The sequence below is a fragment of the Hemiscyllium ocellatum genome, chromosome 13, assembly GCF_020745735.1.
Source record: "Hemiscyllium ocellatum isolate sHemOce1 chromosome 13, sHemOce1.pat.X.cur, whole genome shotgun sequence".
Lineage (NCBI taxonomy): Eukaryota > Metazoa > Chordata > Chondrichthyes > Orectolobiformes > Hemiscylliidae > Hemiscyllium > Hemiscyllium ocellatum.
Window position 1 is genome coordinate 73,761,300 of NC_083413.1, and position 20,137 is coordinate 73,781,436.

The following is a 20,137-nucleotide window of genomic DNA, read 5'->3' on the forward strand; positions in this document are numbered from 1 at the left end:
TGCCAGACCTGCTGAGTTTCAGCAGCACTTTCACTTTTGATGACATTAACACGGTGCTCAAGGTCAATGCAGGCTGAGAGGGATGGGCAAGACTGGCGCATATCAACAGCTCACAGCGCCTGTATGAAAGATGGCGACACGAAGCCCAAATGGTTGTCCAACCTGCCGCCTGTTTGGAAACTTGGGTACTTTAAAATGCGACTACTCTTCTGTTTTTCTATCTCAATCGAGGGGCTGTAGTCCGTAGCTTTAGTACGATTCTTGCCCCGACGCCTCGACAGGCAGATAGTCGGGAAGCTCGGCGCCGCTGTGTGTGGAAGGACCCCGGGGAAGATGGCGGAGCGGGAGCGGTTGGAGCGGCAGTCGCTGGGAGCGCTGTTCGGGGCCTGTAGGTACCGGGTCGGGCTGGGTTGACAGGCCGCCTGTCGCACTCTTACTCTCCCTCTCTGCTTGGACGGGGCTCCCGGACACTCCTGTCTGACCCTGAGCTGAACTCTCCCCGGTTCACACCCCACCCCCACCTCCAGCCAAGCCCCAACTGCTGCTCAAAACCCAACATTACAAATCCATTCACTAACATGTGAAGATAATCACTCTCTTTGAGCTGCTCAAAACCCCTCGTCCTGATTCGCATGGGATTGACATCCACTCCCAAAAGGCAAAAGTGAGGACTGCAGATGCTGGAAGTTAGGGTCTAGATTAGAGTGGTGCTAGAAGACGAACAACGAGACCTTGGAGTGCAGGTTCATAGCTCCTTGAAAGTGGAGTCACAGATAGGTAGGATAGTGAAGAACATGTTTGGTATGTTTTCTTTTATTGGTCAGAGTATTGAGTACAGGAGTTGGGAGGTCATGTTTCGGCTGTACAGGACATTGGTTAGGCCACTGTTGGAATATTGCGTGCAATTCTGGTCTCCTCCCTATCAGAAAGATGTTGTGAAACTTGTAGGGTTCAGAAAAGATTTACAGATGTTGCCAGGGTTGGAGGATTTGAGCTACAGGGAGAGGCTGAATTGGCTGGGGCTGTTTTCCCTGGAACATCAGAGGCTGAAGGGTTATAGAAAGTTTATAAAATCATAAGCACGGACAGGATAAATAGACAAGGTCTTTTCCCTGGGGTGGGGGAGTCCAGAACTAGAGAGCATAGGTTTAGAATGAGAAGGGAAAAGTTTAAAAGGGACTTAAGTGACCACGTTTTCACACAGAATGGTGCATGTAAGGAATGAGCTACCAAAGGATGTGGTGGAGGCTGGTACAATTACAACATTCAAAAGGCATCTGGATGGGTATATGAATAGGAAGGGTTTAGAGGGATATGAACCAATATCTGGTCGGCATGGACGAGTTGGACCAAAGTGTCTGTTTCTGTGCTGTACATCTCTGTGAGCCCTTACTCAAATACTTTGAGGAGTCTGTCCCAGAAATTTTCCAGGTTTTGTCCGTAGTGGTTTTCCACCCTTAACTGTGTGGACTCTGCTCGTGATGCTGAGAGAGCAGAGCCAGCTGCTGCCATCCTTCACACGGATTGGAGCAGTTGTGGACGCGACACTACCCACTGCACCTCAATGTATCCTGCTCACTCAGATCCACCTTCTGACAGTGTGCAAATACCTCAAAGTCAGAAATCACACTAAATAACTATACCTGGTGAAAGAGCAGCGCTCCAAAAGCTTGTGATTTTAAATATACCTGTTGGTCTACAACCTGGTATTGTGTGACTTCTGACTTTGCCCACCCTGGTTCAACACCAGTATCTCCACATCATAGCAAACATCTTAAGCACATCCCCAATCCCTAGCAAACATTACAACCCTCCTTTTGGGCTATGGAGTTTGACCATTCTAGATCTTTGGAGAAACCATTCTGCTTTTTTGTGCCATGTGGTGGAAATATGGAATTCTAAAATTATTACTAAACTTTCAAAATGACATCTGCAAATTCCAAGATTGTTACTAAACTTTCAAAGTGACATTCGCAATTTGTCCAGTTGCCCCAGATGTCTCAAGAACGTGATTTGAGAATAAAACATTCATTCTGCTCAGCGAGGGTCTTTTGGTACAGCAGTACTGTCACTTCTTCTGAGTCAAAAAGTCTATGTTTAAGTTCCACCTGCCTTGAAAATGGGTCATAGGATGTCTGAACAGCTTGATTAAGTGTTTAACAACTTGTGTATTCTAAATTTTCAGTCTACTTTCGTTTGTAATTTATCAGACAAATAAAAGTTGAGCCAGGTGTCACTGAAAAGTCAGGTGAATGATATGGGGTAAATTGTTGGGTCAAATGTAGCTGTATTCCCTGAACAGATGGCATTTATTTTTCCTGTCCGGAAGCAGTGGGAGACTGAACGGGAGTGACGTTGGAGACCAGGAGGTTGCAGGAAAGGTAAGAGAACAGTATAAATTCTTACCTTCGAAGCCCACGGCCTTTTTCTTGTCCGGGTGCAGTGGGAGACAATGGGGGTGACGTTGGAGACAACAAGGTTGCCGGGAAGGTAAGAGAACAGTATAAATTCTTACCTTCGAAGCCTAAGGCTTTTTTCCTGTCCAGGAGCAGCAGGAGACAGAGCGGAGGTGACGTTGGAGACAGGGAAGTTGCAGGGAAGGTAAGGACTTAGTATAAATTTGGGCAGTGGCTAAACCCGAGATACTACATACGTAGTGTCTCTCTCCTGCCCACCCTCCTCTACCAGAAGAGAAAGGACTCTGTAAGGTAAGGTTTATTTATTTTTCCTTTCTTATCTTTCATATATTTAAGTACATTGTTTGTTTGGATGGAAGCTTATCTCTCCATGCTTCCAGCTCACTGCCTTTATTCCTGATGAAGGGCTTTTGCCCAAAACATCGATTTCGCTGCTCGTTGGATGCTGCCTGAACTGCTGTGCTCTTCCAGCATCACTGATCCAGAATCTGGTTTCCAGCATCTGCAGTCATTGTTTTTACCTATTCCAGGTAACTACAGACCAGTGAGCCTAACATCAGTTGTGGGAAGTTGCTGGAGAAGGTACTGAGAGATAAAATTAATTTATATTTGGAAATTAATGGGTTTCTCAGTGATAGGCAACATGGTATTGTACGGTGTAGATCGTGCCTTACCAACTTAATAGAGTTCTTTGAGGAAGTGGCCAACTTGATACGTGGAGGAAGGGCTGTAGATATTATATATGTATATTTTAGTAAGGCGTTTGCTAAGGTTCCCCTTGGTAAACAAATAGAGAAAATGAAGTCGCAGGGTGTTCTAGCTAGGGGGATAAAGAACTGGTTGAGCAACAGGAGACAGAGAGTAATAGTTGAAGGGAGTTTCTCAAAATGGAGAAAGGTGACTAGTGGTGTTCCACTGTTCCGCTGGGACCACTGTTGTTTGTGATATACATTAATGATCTGGAAGAGGGCACTGTTGGTCTGATCAGTAAGTTTGCAGATGACATAAAGATTGGTGGAGTAGCTGAAAGTATAAGGGACTGTCAAAGAATTCAGGAGAATATAGATAGAGTGGAGAGTTGGGCAGAGAAGTGGCAGATGGGGTTCAATCCAGGCAAATGTGAATTGATGCATTTTGGGAAGTCTAATTCTAGAGTGAACTATACTGTAAATAGAAAAATTGATGAACAGAGAGATCTGGGAGTTCAGGTCCATTACACCCTGACGGTGGTTGCACAGGTGGATAGAGTGGTCAAGAAGGCATTCGGTATGCTTGCCTTCATTGGACATGATGAATTGACATGATAAACCCTTTAGACCTGTCGGGTCTGAACTGATTTTTCCATCTACCCCATCTTCTTTCACTGGGCAAGCAACCCCTGTCTGCAGGCAGTGCCAGATCAGCACTGTGGGCACTGGAGATCTGAAATATTAACAGAATGTCATGGAGAAACTTAGCAGTTCTACAGAATCTATAGAGAGTGAAACAGTTAGTGTTTTCATGTCTTGTTTGGAAACAAATCCAAAGAAGAATCACATTGGACTTGAAGCGTTAACTCTGTTTCTCATAAATCTCCTGCTGCCAGACCTGATGAGCTCCTCCAGTAGGCATGCCAGATCAGCGAATCCTGCTTTTCGTGTTTCTCCTGGAGTTATCCTGTAATAGGAATCATGTAGCTATTATTTCATTTGGCTCTAAGTAAAAACATTATCTGCCACAGTTCGGTTCAGACATAATCAATCACTCTAGCATTAGATGGAGTGGAAGATGCTACAACAGGTTCTAGAGTCTGAGTGGTTAGGCTTCTGTGTGGCTGGTGTAGCCCATTAGGACTATTCAGTCGTGATAGGTAGTTTTAATTTAGGAGCTGTGATTTATTTGTTTTAGGAGGTGAGCTACATGAGGAAGGTAACTCTCATTGGCTACCTTCTTTAGAGCAGAATAATTTTTATGTCAAATTATAATAACGTTGAGTTGGACTGGAGTCAGGCATATACCAGGCTAGATAGGTGAAAGTCCTTGGAAGACCTGAATTGATTTTTTCCCCTTACCCCATCATGTTTCTCCTGAAGCTGCTAATCTGCCTCTTAATGAGGGAGGTCTTACAATGCCCCAGGCCCCCTCCACCATGTCTTTATAATTGATGCTGCCTGTTATGTGTGTCAACAGCTTGTTAAACACTAGGAGCCTGACAGTCGAGTCTGATCATGCTGTTTCCCACCAATTTTTAGGAGCAACACCAGATAACGATAGGGAGCTCTTCCCTCCCATTCATCCTGACTTCACCCCTCAATAGTTTAGATGCATTGAGGATAACAGCTGAATTTCCAACACTTGATCCACATATGGTCTAAAGCTGGGTACAGACGATTAAACTGAACAACTTATGTTCTCTGTGTTTTAGGCAGTAGCTGTATCCGTTTAGGAGGGCACCTATCATTTCTTGGGTTGTTAGTCATGATAGAACGTGTTGAAATATCTTTGCACTTTTCACTATTTTTCTGCATCCAGGTAGAAGTGGCAATAAAACTTAATCGAATCTAAATATGCTGGAGTCTGTGCAATGACTTCTCCGGAACAAGCATCAAATGTAGGATCCTGAGCTGTTTAATGCAGTGTCACTTGGATCACTGATTTGACTCAGTAAAGTTTAAAAATAACACAACACCAGTCCAACAGGTTTATTTGTAAGTGCAGCTGTACAAGCTTTCGGAGTGCTGCTCCTTCATTTGGTAACTAGTGCTGATGAAGCCAAGTGCTCTGAAAGCTTGTACTTCCAATTAAACCTGTTGGACTATAAACTGGTGTTGTGTGACTTTTAACTTTGTCCACCCCAGTTCAACACCGGCACCTCCACATCTTGACTTGGTAAGTCAGCCTGTGGTGATAGTAGGCAAGCTATTTGAATGCTCTTGAGAGCAGTGGACATCATACTAACTCTGTTTTGCTCATGTTTTACATTTATTGTAGATGGTAAGCTGCTGGACAAATGCGATCTGCAGGCAGCTCTGACTGACAGACTTCGGGTTGAAAAATGTGACCTCCAAACTATCAGGTATGTCAGGAGTGTACAAGCTGTAATGCCTCCATGTCATTATAGTGATGCATTCATACCATGGAGTCTTGAGGTAGGATGGTAAAAATCTAAAATTTTAATCTGTGATCCATGAATAGCCACTTAGGAAACCCCTACAGATAGGAGAGCATTCTCACACTTCAGAGTTTATGTATTTGGGCATTGTTCCTCTTATATTTCCATCATGGCAGCTATAATAGTGGTCTGCTCCTGACTGGATTTTAACTTTCTTATTCTGAGCCATTACAGGCAGCTGTGCCTTCAACAATCTAGTCCCTGAGCTCTGGAATTCAATACCTAAACTGCCTTCTCTCTCTGTCTGTGCCTGTCTCTGTCTGTATCTCTCACTCACTCGCTCTCAAAACATTCCCTATAACATATTGCCTTGAATAGGGGTTTGGCCATACAGTGTAATACGCCTTTTCCTGATGTCAGGTTTTGTTTTATTATGCTCTAGTACATAATTAGGAGCAAGTAAAGGCCATTCCGGCCAGCTCTGCCATTTAGTAAGATTGTGGCTAATTTTCAATCTCAATTCTTGCACTGTCCAAGTATTCCTTGGTATGCCAAAAATCTATTTGATCTATCTGTCGAATGGACTCTATCACTGAGCACCTTCTGGGGCTGAGAATTTCAAAGCTTCTCAAACTTCTAATGAATCCCTCCACACTCTTCCGCAGAAAATGCCAAGTGCCTTATTTTGAGATTGTGACATCAAGGTCTACACTCTCCAATCAGGGGAAACGTTCTCCCAGCATTTACCCTGAATGTTATGTATTTCAATTGGATCACTTCTTGTTCTTCTAAATTCTAGGGAACTCCACTCTAACCTACTCAATTCCCCCTCCTGGGACAAACCCCTCATGCCAGGAACCAGTCCATTGAGCTTCCAGCACACTCCCTCTTTGGATAAGATAGGCTGATCAAACCTGTAGACTGTCCTCCAGATACAGTGTTAGCAAGATCCATTGTAAGTGCATAATTTCACATTTATTATATTCCACATTCTTGTTCACTTCCTTAACCTGTCTATATTTTTGGCAGCCTCTTTGTATCCTCCTCTCAGCTTACCTTTCCACCTAACTTTGTTCTATCAGAAAACTTGAAAGTAATACAGTTGGCCTCTCATCTAGATCCTTGATAGAGATTATAAGTGGCTGAAATCCAAGAATGTTGAGACAATTTATGTTAAAAGTGTTATATAGATTGATTCCCGTTTGACTTTGTGTCTGAATGTTGTACAGTTGATTCTGTTGGATAAAGACAATGCTAAATTAAGCTACTGTGTTGATCCCCACTGAAGTGGCAATCGAGACATGACAATTAGCCTCAAAGCTACTAGTTAAAGGTTAGAAATATTAACCTCAGCTCCTGTTCCTGCTGGAATTTGTACATTCAAAGAAATTTCTGATGGAAATAGCACGGAAACAGACCCTTTGGACCAACTCGTCCATGCCAACCAGATATCCCGATTTAATCTAGTCCCATTTGCCAGCACTTGGCCCATATCCTTCTAAACCCTTTCTATTCATATACCCAACCAGATGCCTTTTAAATGTTGTAATTGTACCCCAGCCTTCACCACTTCCTGTGGCAGCCCATTCCATATACGCACCACCCTCTGCGTGAAAAAGTTGTCCCTTAAGTCCCTTTTATATCTTTCCCCTCTCACCCTAACCCTATGCCCTCTAGTTCTGGACTCCCCCACCCCATGGAAAAGACTTTGTGTATTTAACTTATCCATGCCCCTCATGATTTTATAAGCCTCTGAGGTCACCTCTCAGCCTTCAATGTTCAGGGAAAGCAGCTCCAGCGTCATTCCTCCATGATGGAAGTGTCTGCTGACATTTTCTGTCTCAGAGCAGATGATAGCATGGCTCCTCGAGTTATGTATGGAAGGCGATGGCAAATTTTGGAATTGCAATCTTGAAGAATGGGACGAAGACAATAATTTCTATTTTCACAGCATCTGTCATGAAATCGGAACATCTCAGACTGTTTCACAAGCACCAGAAAGAAATATATTGGCAATGCAGTTGTTGCTATGTGAACAAATGCCCCCTCAAGTTGCTAATCTCAGTAGTTTTGCTTTGACTATTCGAAAAGAACTTTGGTTAATGTTCCTAATTCTGTTGGCAAATAAAGTAGGATGAAACTAAGAACTGAAAGCAGGGTGACTGGTCACAGATTTACAAGGCTTGAGAGAAACTAAGTGGGATAAGTCAGAATAAATACTGGCAAAATAGAATTGTATCTGGCATCCTCTCACTTGCTCATCAGCTCTTCTCTGGTGACCTCACTGTCTCACTGTTTTGCATGTGTTTCTTTCTCTCGCAAACCTTTCTGTATTTTTAAAGTGGGCGGCACGGTGGCACAGTGGTTGGCACTGCTGCCTCACTGCGCCAGAGACCCGGTTTCAATTCCCGCCTCAGGCGACTGACTGTGTGGAGTTTGCACATTCTCCCCGTGTCTGCGTGGGTTTCCTCCGGGTGCTCCGGTTTCCTCCCACAGTCCAAAGATGTGCAGGTCAGGTGAATTGGCCATGCTAAATTGCCCATAGTGTTAGGTAAAGGAGTAAATGTAGGGGAAAGGGTGGGTTGCGCTTCAGCAGGTCGGTGTGGACTTTTTGGCCCGAAGGGCCTGTTTCCACACTGTAAGTAATCTAATCTAATCTAATCTACATTGCATGTAATCTCATCTAATCTAATCTCTTGTGTTCCTATTTATCAGTCTCCAGTATACCATACTTTGTGTATCTCTCAAGCTCGTTTTATGTTCATTCTCAGACATCCACAAACATTTCCCTTTCCTGTAGCACATAATATTTAAATATTATTAGTGCTGTAATTAGTCTGTGTGCCTTTTGGTGGCTGAGGATCTAAATCCAGGAATTCATAGGAATAGATGAATCATAGTACTTATAGTAAAGCACTAGAACTCTGAGTCATTAAAAAAAAAATAGTCATCTGTTTAAAATAGATGAGACAAGATGTTCTCTCAGAAGAATGTTGTTCTTCAAAAGATGGTGGAAACAGAGTCTTTGAATATTTTTAAAGCAGAGATGAATGGATTCTTGTTAAGCAAGGGATGAAAACTTATCAGTTATAGGTGGGAATGTGAATTTGTGATTACAGTCAACCCTTATTAAAGGCTGGAGTGTTCGAAAGGCCGAAACTACTCTTGTTCCTCATTCATATGTAGGCAGATGCCATTTGACTGCCATTCACATGCTGGTTATTTGAAAGAGTAGCCTTGCTTGGTTTGGCATGCCCATCTTTTTTATCATTACTCTGCAAGTTCCTCATCCTTGTTTTACTTCATTTTCAAATTACTTACGGAATCATCATTTGCTATCTCTTCAGGGAGATTTTTGACCTTGTCAGGATTCCAGATCCTGGCAAATCCTCAAGTCATTCAAAATATCAAATCTCCCTGTTGCTGAAAAGAGAAACACATTTCTAAAGTTTTGCATCTTTAATTTATCAACACAAATGGAAGAATGCCAAATTTCAAACATTCTCAACAGTTTTGATTTCCCTGGAGCTTGGGAGCGTGTAGTACATCACTGCTTTCTTCATAGCAAAGCCTTACCCAATCAGTCAACCTGCCAGCCATTCTCTCATGTAGTATAAAGAGTTGTATTAAGTCTTCCTTTGCTAGTGTATAAGCATGGTGCAGCTGAGACCTGTTCTTGATTACGTAAAAACCTTCACTCTGACCATTAACATGTCTATTTTTATCCCTCCCACATATTAGACCAGCCCTGCAGGGGACACAGCATGAAATACTGCGGCAAAAAGGCACTCAGACCTGGATCCAGCAACAGGATGAGTTGATGGAGTTTCACAAAAATCGCGGAGATGTAGGTGTCAACCCCAACGGTCAGGGTTCTTTGCAGTAGCTCTCAGCTGCACAGTTTTGCTATTTGGTGCGATTGAATACCTGAATCTCTTCTTCAATAGATTGGAAGGTCATGACTAAAGCTGTGTAGCCCCAGAGTCCTTATTCCTACAGCTTTAACTGTGGTTCTTCATCTCCCTTGAAGCTCTGATGTTCTGTAATTTGACAGTCGCTTATCAGCAGAAAGTCCCTCTGTTATCCTAGGCCAGCAAGGCCAATTTCATTGCTTGTTATGATCATTTGCTGTTCCTGGTTCAGGAATCATCTCTACCTTTGACCTACTGTTCTTCTGCTTCTGGTATTTGCATCAAATCCCTATTTATAATGAGTTTCTGCAACCTCAGTGTTGATTAGATTAGATTAGATTACTTACAGTGTGGAAGTGGCCCTTCAGCCCAACAAGTCCACACCGACCCTCCGAAGAGCAACCCACCCAGACCCATTCCTCTACATTTACCCCTTTACCTAACACTACGGGCAATTTAGCCTGGCCAACTCACCTAACCTGCACATCTTTAGACTGTGGGAGGAAACCGGAGCACCCGGAGGAAACGCATATAGACTCGGGGAGAGTGTGCAAATTCCACACAGACAGTTGCCCGAGGTGGGAATTGAACCCGGGATCTCTGGCGCTATGAGGCAGCAGTGCTAACCACTGGGCCCCCGTGTGTGTGATGACACTGAGAGACAAGCTCCCCGAGGTGAGGTCAAGTCTCAAGTGTATTTGTGAACTGTGAGGGAGTAACCATCCCACACAAAGTTTAAAATGATGAAGACCATGACACTGAGGCAGAGGTTGAGTATTGGGAAGCTGTGTCCATATAATATACAAGAATTCTGCCTTGATGTCTTCAGGAGAAAGTACATTAAACTTTCTTAGATTGCTGGTTTAGCCTCTGCTGGAACATTGTCCACCTGTGGGAAATATACTATCGGAAGGTTGTCATGACCTTAGAGGGGGTACAGAGGTTTAACAGAATGGGACTAGCGATGAGGGATTGAGACTGGAAAAGCTGGAATTATTATCCCTAGAACTCAGCTGTTACGATGGAAATTTAATAGAGCTGTTAAAATTTATGAAGAGTTTTAGTAGAAGAAATCAAGAAAAATTGGCAGGAGGGTCAGTGCTCAGAGGATGGCAGAGGGAAGATGAGAATTTTTATTATGCTGTGACTTATGATGATCTGGAACGTATTGTCTGAAAGCACAGAGGAAGCAGATAACATTAAAAATGGAATTGAAAAAATAAAGTAATCAGGGCTCTGGGGAAAGAATGGTGGAATGGATTAATTGCATGGCTTTGACAAAGAGCCAACCTGGGCCTGATGGACTGAAAGCTGATCTCCTGAGTTGAAAGATACTTTGTTGTGTTGTCCCACATTAACTTTAGCTTTCATTGAGGAATTTTGTGTCAGAGACATAAGTTCAACAGTGGCAAAACATATCTGGATCTTTGTCAGTACAATGTGTAAGAAATCAACATATTAGAATTTAGAGTGTTCCTGAAATCCTAGCATATTTTTAAAACAAATTTGTTAAAGGGCTGTGTGCATGAACAGCATAGCCAACATTTATTGCCTTTTCACTAGCAGACCAGACCAAACCAGGTCAGGATGATAAATTTCCTTTGCTAGCATCGGCCAAGCAGTCTCCCCTGCTGCCATGCATTGAAAAAGATGGATTGCTGATTGGGGTATTTATTTGTGGTGGTAGCTACCTTGGGCCAGCATAAGTGTCCTATTAATTAGAGAATGGTGGAGGGAGGCTTGTACAGAAAGTTTGGGCACAGAAACAGCCCATTGTAGAACGTAATATTACAGTACAGACATAGCTCATTAGCCCATAATGTCTGTTCTGGTGTTTGACTGCACTTGAGCCATGTTCTCCTATTGCTTTGATTGCTGCCTGTATCCTTCAATGTCCCTCTTTTTGATAAACTACCTAATTCCACTTCAAAAGAATGGAAAAGTGTTTTAACAACAGGTTGTTGCCCCAGTTTGCATTTCAATTAAGTAATACATTTAATGTTTTTTAATGACATTAATTTTATTCCTCCTTGTTACTGTTTTTTTTGCCAGTCAAAATCACGTGTCACATTTTGCCTTACAACTCTTCATAACATTGATGGTTTTAGATTCAAACAGTCACTACTTAAGTGAACGTTATTCCCACCCCCATCCATCATTCTTGCTTTGTTGCTTCATTTACTTCAGTTAAATGTACCTTAACAGTTAGGCATAATTGATTGGATTTATTTAAATAAATTAAAATATGCACACAGTAGATGCCATGGTTTTGTACTGTATGGGGTCTTGTAATTAATTTTTTTTTCTCCTTTCTCTCTTGCCCAGCTCACACAAAGCATGATCGAACTCAATAGCAGACTGCAGCAAAAAGATAGAGAAATCTTGACCAACGAGGCAAAGTAAGTTAGACCATAACACATAGGAGTGGAAATTAGGCCATTCAGCCCATTGAGTCTGCTCCGCCATTCAGTCATGGCTGATAAGTTGCTCAACCCCATTCTCCCCCTTTCTCCCTGTAACCCGTGATCCCATTGATACTCTATCGCAGTTTTAAATATACTCAATGACCTGGCCTCCACAGTCTTCTGTGGCAATGAATTCCATAGACTCACCACTCTCTGGCTGAAGAAGTTTCTCCTTATCTCCATTCTAAAAGGTCTTCCCTTTACTCGAAGGCTGTGCCCTCAGGTCCTAGTCTCTCCTACCAATGGAAACATCTTCCCAATGTCGACCCTGCCCAGGCCATTAACTAATCTATATGTTTCAATTAGATTCTCCCTCATCCTTCTAAAGTCCATCAAGTATAAACCCAGAATCCTCAAACTTTCCTTATTTGTTAAGCTTTTCATTCCTGGGACCATTCACACGAACGTCCTCTGAGCATGTTCCAGGGCCAGTACATCCTTCCTGAGATATGGGGCCCAAAACTGCACACGATATTCCAAATGTGGTCTGAATCCAAATGAGCCTCACAGAGCCTCAAAAGTACATCCCTGTTTTTATATTCAAGTCCTTAAAATAAATGCCGCCATTGCATTTGCTTTCCTAACTGCATTTGCTTTGCTGACTTAACCTGCAAGTTTACCTTGAGAAAATCCTGGACTAGAACTCCCAAGTCTCTTTACACTTCAGACTTCTGAATCTTTTCCGCATTTAGAAAATAGTCCATGCCTCTATTCTTCCTACCAAAGTGCATGACCTCACACTTTTCCACATTGTACTCCATCTGCCATTACTTTGCCCACTCTCCTAACCTGTCCAAATCTTTCTGCAGCCTCGCCACCTCCTCAATGCTCCTGTCCCTCTACCTATCTTTGTATCATCTGCAAACATAGCCAGAATGCCCTCAGCTCCTTTAGCTAGATTGTTAATGTATAAAGTGAAAAGTTGTGGTCCCAACACAGCCTTGCGAAACACCACTTGTCACTGGCTGTCATCCTGAGAAGGACCCTATTATCTCCACAATCTCCCCACCGTCATTCTTCGTTGGTCCAGTGTTCACTTTTGCCTCTTTTTTGCCCTTTATATACATCGAAAGAACCTCCTAGTCTTCCTTTATACTACTGGCTAGCTTGCCTTCATTTTAACCTTCTCTCTTCTTATTTCTTTTTTCTGTTGCTGTCTGTCCGTCTTTGTAAGCTTCCCAATCCTCTAGTTTCCCACTGCCCTTCGCCACATTATATGCTTTCTATTTTGCTTTTATGCTATCCCTGACTTCCCTAGTCAGTCATGCCTCATCCTCCCTGTACCATGCTGCTTTTTCCTCGGGATGAATCTCTGCCGTGTCTCCTGAATCACTCCCAGAAACTCCTGCCATTGCTATGGCTTTGCTGCCAGGCTCCCCTCCCAGTCTATTCTATCCACTTCCTCCTGCATGCCTCTGTATTTGCCTTCATTCAGCTGAAATACCATTATCTCTGATTCTATTTTCTCTCTCTCTCTCAAATTGCAGAATAATTCAATCATATTATGATCACTGCCTCTGAAGGTGCTCCTTAAGCTCCCTTATCAAGTCAGCCTCATTGCATAACACGATATCTAATATTGCCTGTTCCTTATTGGGCTCCATCACAAGCTGCTCCAAAAATCCATCTTATAGACGTTCCACACATTCTTTTTCTTGCATTCCACTACCAACCTGATTTTCCCAGTCCACTTGCATATTGAAATCCCCCATGATCACTCAAACTTTAACTTTACCTTTCCTACACATGTTTTATATCTATTGGTATATATTGTGTTGCAGCTCCTGAGTACTATTTGGAGGCCTGTACATAACTTCAGCTATGTTTTTTTAACCTTTTGCAGTTCCTCAATTCTACCCACACAGAATCTACACCATTTGACTCTACTTCATTTCTTACTATTGATTTAATTTCAGTTCTTACTAATAAGGCAACCCCACCCCCTCTTCCCACCTGCCTATCTTTTCGATAGGATGTACATCCTTGATTACTCAGTTCCCAATTCTGATCCCCTTGCAGCCACATCTCCATGAAGCCCACCACAACATACCTGCCAATTTCAATCTGTGCCACAAGTTCATTTACCTTATTCCTAATACTGCGTGCATTCAGGTATAACATCTCCAGTCCTGTATCAACCTTCCCTTTTCTCATTGTTGCTTGTTTGTCCAGTGTGCTTGAAGTTTGGTTGCTAACCCTTCCCATTCACTCTGGCCTGGAGATTTTAATAACCTCTCCTGAGTTCTGCACTCTTACCTCCTTTAATTCAGGTTTTCTAATTTCCCTTAGAACTGAGCTGTCCCCACTGCCCCTTACTACCACCACCATTTAGTTTAAAGCCCTGCCTACAGCCCTAGTTATATGATTCTCTAGAACCCTGGTCCCAGCATGGTTCAGGTGAAGACCGTCCCATCGGAACAGGTCCCTTCCTCCCCAGTACTGGTACCAATGTCCCATGAATTCAAACCCATTTCTCCCACCCCAATCTTTGAGCCATGCTTAACCTTATTGGTCCTGTGCCAATTAGCTTATGGCTCAGGTAGTAATCCCGAGATTATTATGTTTTCGGTTCTGCTTTTGAATTTAACTCCTAACTGTTCATACTCCCTTAGCAGAACCTCTGGCCTAGTTTTATCTATGTTGTTGGTACCTATGTGGACCAAGACCACTGGCTCGTTAGTGGGCAAATTAGAGTCAGACTCATTTTAGATTTGAAGAGAGGATATTTAGATGCCCATCTGCCTGCAATTGAGCGTATTTTTGCATTGAACTGAAAGAGAATATCTCTCTCTATGATAGTACAATCCTGCAACCCATGATTCATCTTTAAACCGTGTCCTTGACTCTGCTGTAAATCCTTTGAATTTTATCTTATAATTACGTGCTTTCATTTGAAATCCTTCAATGGCAGAAGCTCTCTGCTTATTTCACACTTTGAATTGTTTCTGATTTTTGTATTGATATATTCAGTCAGAATCACTCAGACCAACAATGGCAGATTGGATTTTATAAATGAGGAAATTTGGAGGCTCATGTATTAAAGGGCTAAAGGAAAGTTGGAATACACAGTGTATGCTGGAAACGTAGCTTCAAATCAAAGGAGATAACTCTGTTCTTTAACATCTTGTGGTCTTACATTCAAATGGGTGAACCTTGTTCTTACTGTTTCCCTGCACCTGTATTTTCTCTTACTCCTGAAATCGGATGTGTTATTAAGTTTCTTTCAGCCAAGTCTTCCCAAGGTGGAGATCAGGACCCCAAGTGGGGTCATGTGTGAAATGTTGTGATTGTGATGGCCATCACAGATAAATCCACTCTCACTCTCAGAGATATTTTGTATCTTTACCCCATTTTTGTAGCCTCCCTGTTGTCCAATGTAATTGTGAGACATATCCACCTGCTGAACACATGCAGTCTTTGTAAATTACCCAAGTAAACCTGCACTTTGCATCCTACTGTGTTTCAGAATGGTAGAGTACCACAAACGGATTAAGAGGCTGGAGGTGGAATGCCAGGAGCTGCGGACTAACCTGCAGGACTTGGAGCGAGCCAATCACATACTGAAAAATGAATACAACACTCTCCACATCACATTCAGCACCCTTGAAGAACGACTGCAGAAGATGGCTGATGAGAACCGTGAGCTAATCACACGGTGGATGAGTGAGAAAACACAGGACACAAAGAGGCTGAGTACAGAGAATGAAAAGGACTCCAGGTAAATGCTACAATTCAATTGCACTTGCTTTACTGCTGTCGTGTGAAAAGTAAAATAGGTGGGGAGATAAGCAATTGCTAAAATTTTGTATTTTCCATCCCTCTCAGTCTGATGGCTGACTCACAACGTTGTAATTAGTCAATCACTTCATAATTTTGTTTCTTCCCATGTTTAAAAGATGAAGCCTTTCAATATCTGCCGCAAGCCCACAGTTCCCCTTCCCTTTGAGGCACTGTCCTGAGTTCTCACTGTTGGCCTCACTATCTTGTCTGTTGCTAAAGTATGGAGCTCACTTTCCTCTTTTGTAAAGTAAACCGAATCCTTTCTGCTTGACACCTTTTTGCAGAGCAATCCCATTGTTGTTGCTTTTTGTGGCAGACCATTTATCCTCCTGGGAGGAATTGGAACCTTGCCCATGATGCTGACGAATCACAAGCGCACGGGTCTGCCGCTTGCTGAGAAGGTGAAGGTTGTCATGGCCCATGCTGTTTAAGGCTTGAGTCCTAATCTCTGATCTTCTAAAATTTCTCCTGCATTCCTGAACAGAATATAAGATGAAGGAACTTTGTTATCTATAGAGTGCGATGATGATGGCATGAACCAGTTTCATCTGTTAGGCCAAATACCTGTTTCTACGCTGAGATTCTGTGAATTTGATATATGTTATTTTTCTCTCAACTGCAGCTTCCCATCTCTTAGTTCCTTTCCTTCCTGTCCTGTCCCTGATCAATGCAGTGATGTTCAGATCTCCTTTGAACTTGAATTATTTGTTCGTTTTTGATTGAAATCAGCAACTTCACATGATCTTGCTTCTATCTGACTCTCACTGCCCAGAATTCAGCCTAGTATTCTGACCGTTTTATTCTAAAAACTAATTGGTGATGGATGATATTGGAGGTACTGTTTACTTACTCTTATATTTATTTGAAGAGTGAAACATTTACAGGCATACACCTCCGTTTCCTTATTAAAAGCAAACCACTGCAGAAACCCATTCCGTTCCTGCTCAGTTTCTCCACTGCTTTGTTTTTATTACTGTTTCCTTATTATTTTCTTTTGTTTGTGCTCAAGTGAAAGCCCATTAAGTGCTCTCTTCCTGGATATAGTAAACGCAATGGATGTAGAATTTACACTGACAACTGCTCTTACTCCTTCATTCCCAGGATCTCAGAAAACATTGAATTTTTTTATCCTTTAAACACTTCCGTGCCAGCTCATCAAGACTTCCTGTTTTAACTTTTCTGTACTCTTACTTGTTTTGTGAGCCTTCGCTTGCCAGTTTGGCTTCTGATATAGATTGGAGCAAATGGTCATCTGGCTGAACCACTGGTGGTCCATTGAATGAAAAGCAGAATCCAGTAGATGCTGCACAACTGAAATGAAAACATGAAAATTCCTGGAAATATTCAGCAGGTCGTCATGAAAGGCCATGACTTGAAAGGTTCAATCTGTTTTTCTCTCCACAGATGCCCTGACCTGCTAGGTATTTTCAGCAATTTTCTCTGTATTTCTAGTCCATTGATTTCTTGCTGAAGCCGGTACTTTATAGCATAGCAGCTTGGTATACCAGAGTCGGAGACAGTAAGCGACTGGTAAGACAGGAAGCCTCATGGGCAATTAAGAGTCAAGCACATTGGCTGTGGGTTTGGAGTCACATGTAGGGTAAGGATGGCAGATTTTCTTCCTCCGTGAACCAGATGGGATGTTTATAACAATCAACAATGGCTGCTATCAGACCAATTTTTAATTCCAGATTTTACTGAACTTAAACATCAACATGTCCTCAGAACACATTAGCCTGGGTTTTTGGACAATGAGTCTGGTATAATTATCACTACACCACTCCTTGCTGTTAGTTTGCCTCATGCCAATTGTTTCTTGCAGTGTATTTAAAATCTGTTCTTGTTTGTGTAATTTATTCCTTACTGTTTTTGTCATTATCCAGATACTCATTCACTGTACAAAATCTCATTGCTGCTTCTTTTTATGGCAGACCATTTATCCTCCTGGGAAGAATTGGAACCTTGCCCACGATGCCAACGAATCACAAGCGCACAGATCTGCCACTTGCTGAGAAGGTGAAGGTTGTCATGGCTCTGCAAGGCCCAAAAGTCTCCTACGCCTCAGTGGCCAAGATGTTCAACATCTCCAAGAGTCAGGTGGGACGCATCAGCCAGAACAGGGAGAGCATCCTGGAAGAATGGCGACAGAACGCCAATCCCAACCGCAAGAGGAAGAGGAAGGGGAAGGACATTGAGGTGGAGGACGCTCTTCTCTTGTGGTTCCAGCACGCTGTGGCTGAAGGAGTCCGCATCTCTGGCCCCATGCTAAAGACAAAGGCCAAGGAGTTTGCGGAGGAGCTACATCACAATGACTTTGAGCCAACTGATGGATGGCTCTCGCGATGGAAAGCTCGGAACAACATTGTCTTTAAGAAGGACCCCAACGAGCGGCACGATTGTGATGGCTCTGTGGCAAATGGGCTGACTCCTGAGAGACCTGAAGCCGAGGCCAGAGTCACTGATATTGGCCACAATGTGACCTTGCTCGATGCAATCCAAATGCTGTATCGGGCCTATGGGGGCATGGAGCAGACTCCCTGTGCTGACCCACACCATGGAGACAAGTTGAAAAAGCATGCAATCTGTCTGGGTCCCAGACTCCCCGGGGGCGACCTTGACTCGACTAATTTCTGTCCTCACTTGCTCCCAGCAAAACAGGAGGAGCCTCCTGGCATGCAGCCCAAATCTGAGGACAGTTGTGTGACAACCAAGAGGCCCCGCCTGGAGATCAAAGTGCAAGAGCGTGAGGCTGACAGAAGGTCACCAAGCATAGCCCCTGTCATCACCAATAACGAGGTGTTAGAGTGTGTGAGCAAGCTGGGAAACTGGCTTCAGCTGCAAGGACCATCGGGAGTTTACGAGCCAATGCTGTGCATGCTACAGGAAATGCAGACTGCAGTGGCAACTTTCCTGAGGTAGACATTAGGGTCTTGCTGATGATACAAAGAAAGGTTTTTTTTAAAAAAGAAATGAAACTGAAAAATGCTGAAATTGTACCTGTAAAGATTAACCCTCTAATGGACCTTTCTTGGAACTTAAAAATCAGGAGGCCAAGAGAGCAGGGTCTTGTGAAGATGTTTCATTTTGATGGGTGGCTGTGCCTTCAGACTCCAAGGTCCCAAGCTCTTTCACCAGACCTTCTGTCTCTGTCCTTCTGATTAAGACATTTCTTAATACCTACCTCTCTAATTGCCACCAATCTTAATACCCCTACCTGTTTACTTGGCTTGGCATAAAATTTGTTTGGTTATTCTTCTGTGAACCAACTTTGGACCTTATACTATTTTAATGACTCTCTACGAGTGCAAATTGTTGGTGTTTGATTCCAACCACAACATCAACATCTGGAAGATACTTCACTGATTTTTTTTTAGATTAGATTAGACTTACAGTGTGGAAACAGGCCCTTCGGCCCAACAAGTCCACACCGACCCGCCGAAGCGCAACCCACCCATACCCCTACATTTACCCCTTACCTAACACTACGGGCAATTTAGCTTGGCCAATTCACCTGACCCGCACATCTTTGGACTGTGGGAGGAAACCGGAGCACCCGGAGGAAACCCACGCAGACACGGGGAGAACGTGCAAACTCCACACAGTCAGTCGCCTGAGTCGGGAATTGAACCCGGGTCTACAGGCGCTGTGAGGCAGCAGTGCTAACCACTGTGCCACCGTGCCGCCCACGGTGTATCTCTAATGCTTTCTGTTTTCTGACTGAATTGATTTCTCAAATGTTTTTATATATTTATCTGAGACACATTGTATACTACACAGTAGTCAGAATATAAAAAAAGTCCTATTATAGAAAACAAAACTCTGCTAATTTATTTAGAGAAGCCTTTTTTTATACTTACAATAATAAAGAAGTAACTGAGTCCAGTGGAGGCTACATTTTAGCATTTAGTACAATTAAATCAGTAAGTTGGCTGGGTTTAATGTTTGTAAGGGCTTAAAAGAGATGATCAATTCAGTACCAAAGACTGTATTGCGTGTATTAACTGCCAGATATTATGTTAAATTGAAAAGCACCACAACTGCAACTTAAATGGATCAGTTCACCCTTATAAGGGCTGAGATATTGACAGTATTATACCATAGAGTATGTAGAACAGTCTCGGCTGGTGTGAAGCAAACTGCACTGTACAACTTCATGTTTGATGCTGTTTCCACTTCACACAATAAAGTAGTGCAGTGTTTTAATCCTGCTGTAAACCACATGTTCTTTATGATCTCTGTGTTAGTGTTGGTGTAGAACTGTTGATGCTGAGGAAGTAAGATTCCGACTTCAAACAGTGGGAGGTTTAACATTGATTCCAAAACCATTTAAACAAATGAAGCTGTTAGTATGGCAAGTGTTATTGCTACACAAGACAAAATAAGAGCTTCTGCTGTAGGGGATGACATTAGTAGGGGTAGACGATTGGTTAACTAACAGGAAATGTCAGGATGGCAAGATGTATGTGAGAGGAG

The 20,137-nt window shown here is 42.8% G+C and overlaps 1 protein-coding gene across 1 annotated transcript; it reads left to right on the plus strand.

The window, feature by feature from the left end:
- The first annotated feature begins 319 nt into the window (after positions 1–319).
- On the plus strand, positions 320–19,867 carry LOC132821614 (uncharacterized). The gene is made up of 6 exons (XM_060834290.1): positions 320–388; positions 5,388–5,472; positions 9,250–9,355; positions 11,745–11,818; positions 15,351–15,602; positions 17,596–19,867. The coding sequence occupies exons 1-6, from the start codon at positions 334–336 to the stop codon at positions 18,581–18,583; spliced, it is 1,560 nt and encodes a 519-aa protein (XP_060690273.1). The 5' UTR covers positions 320–333; the 3' UTR covers positions 18,584–19,867.
- The last annotated feature ends 270 nt before the right edge of the window (positions 19,868–20,137 follow it).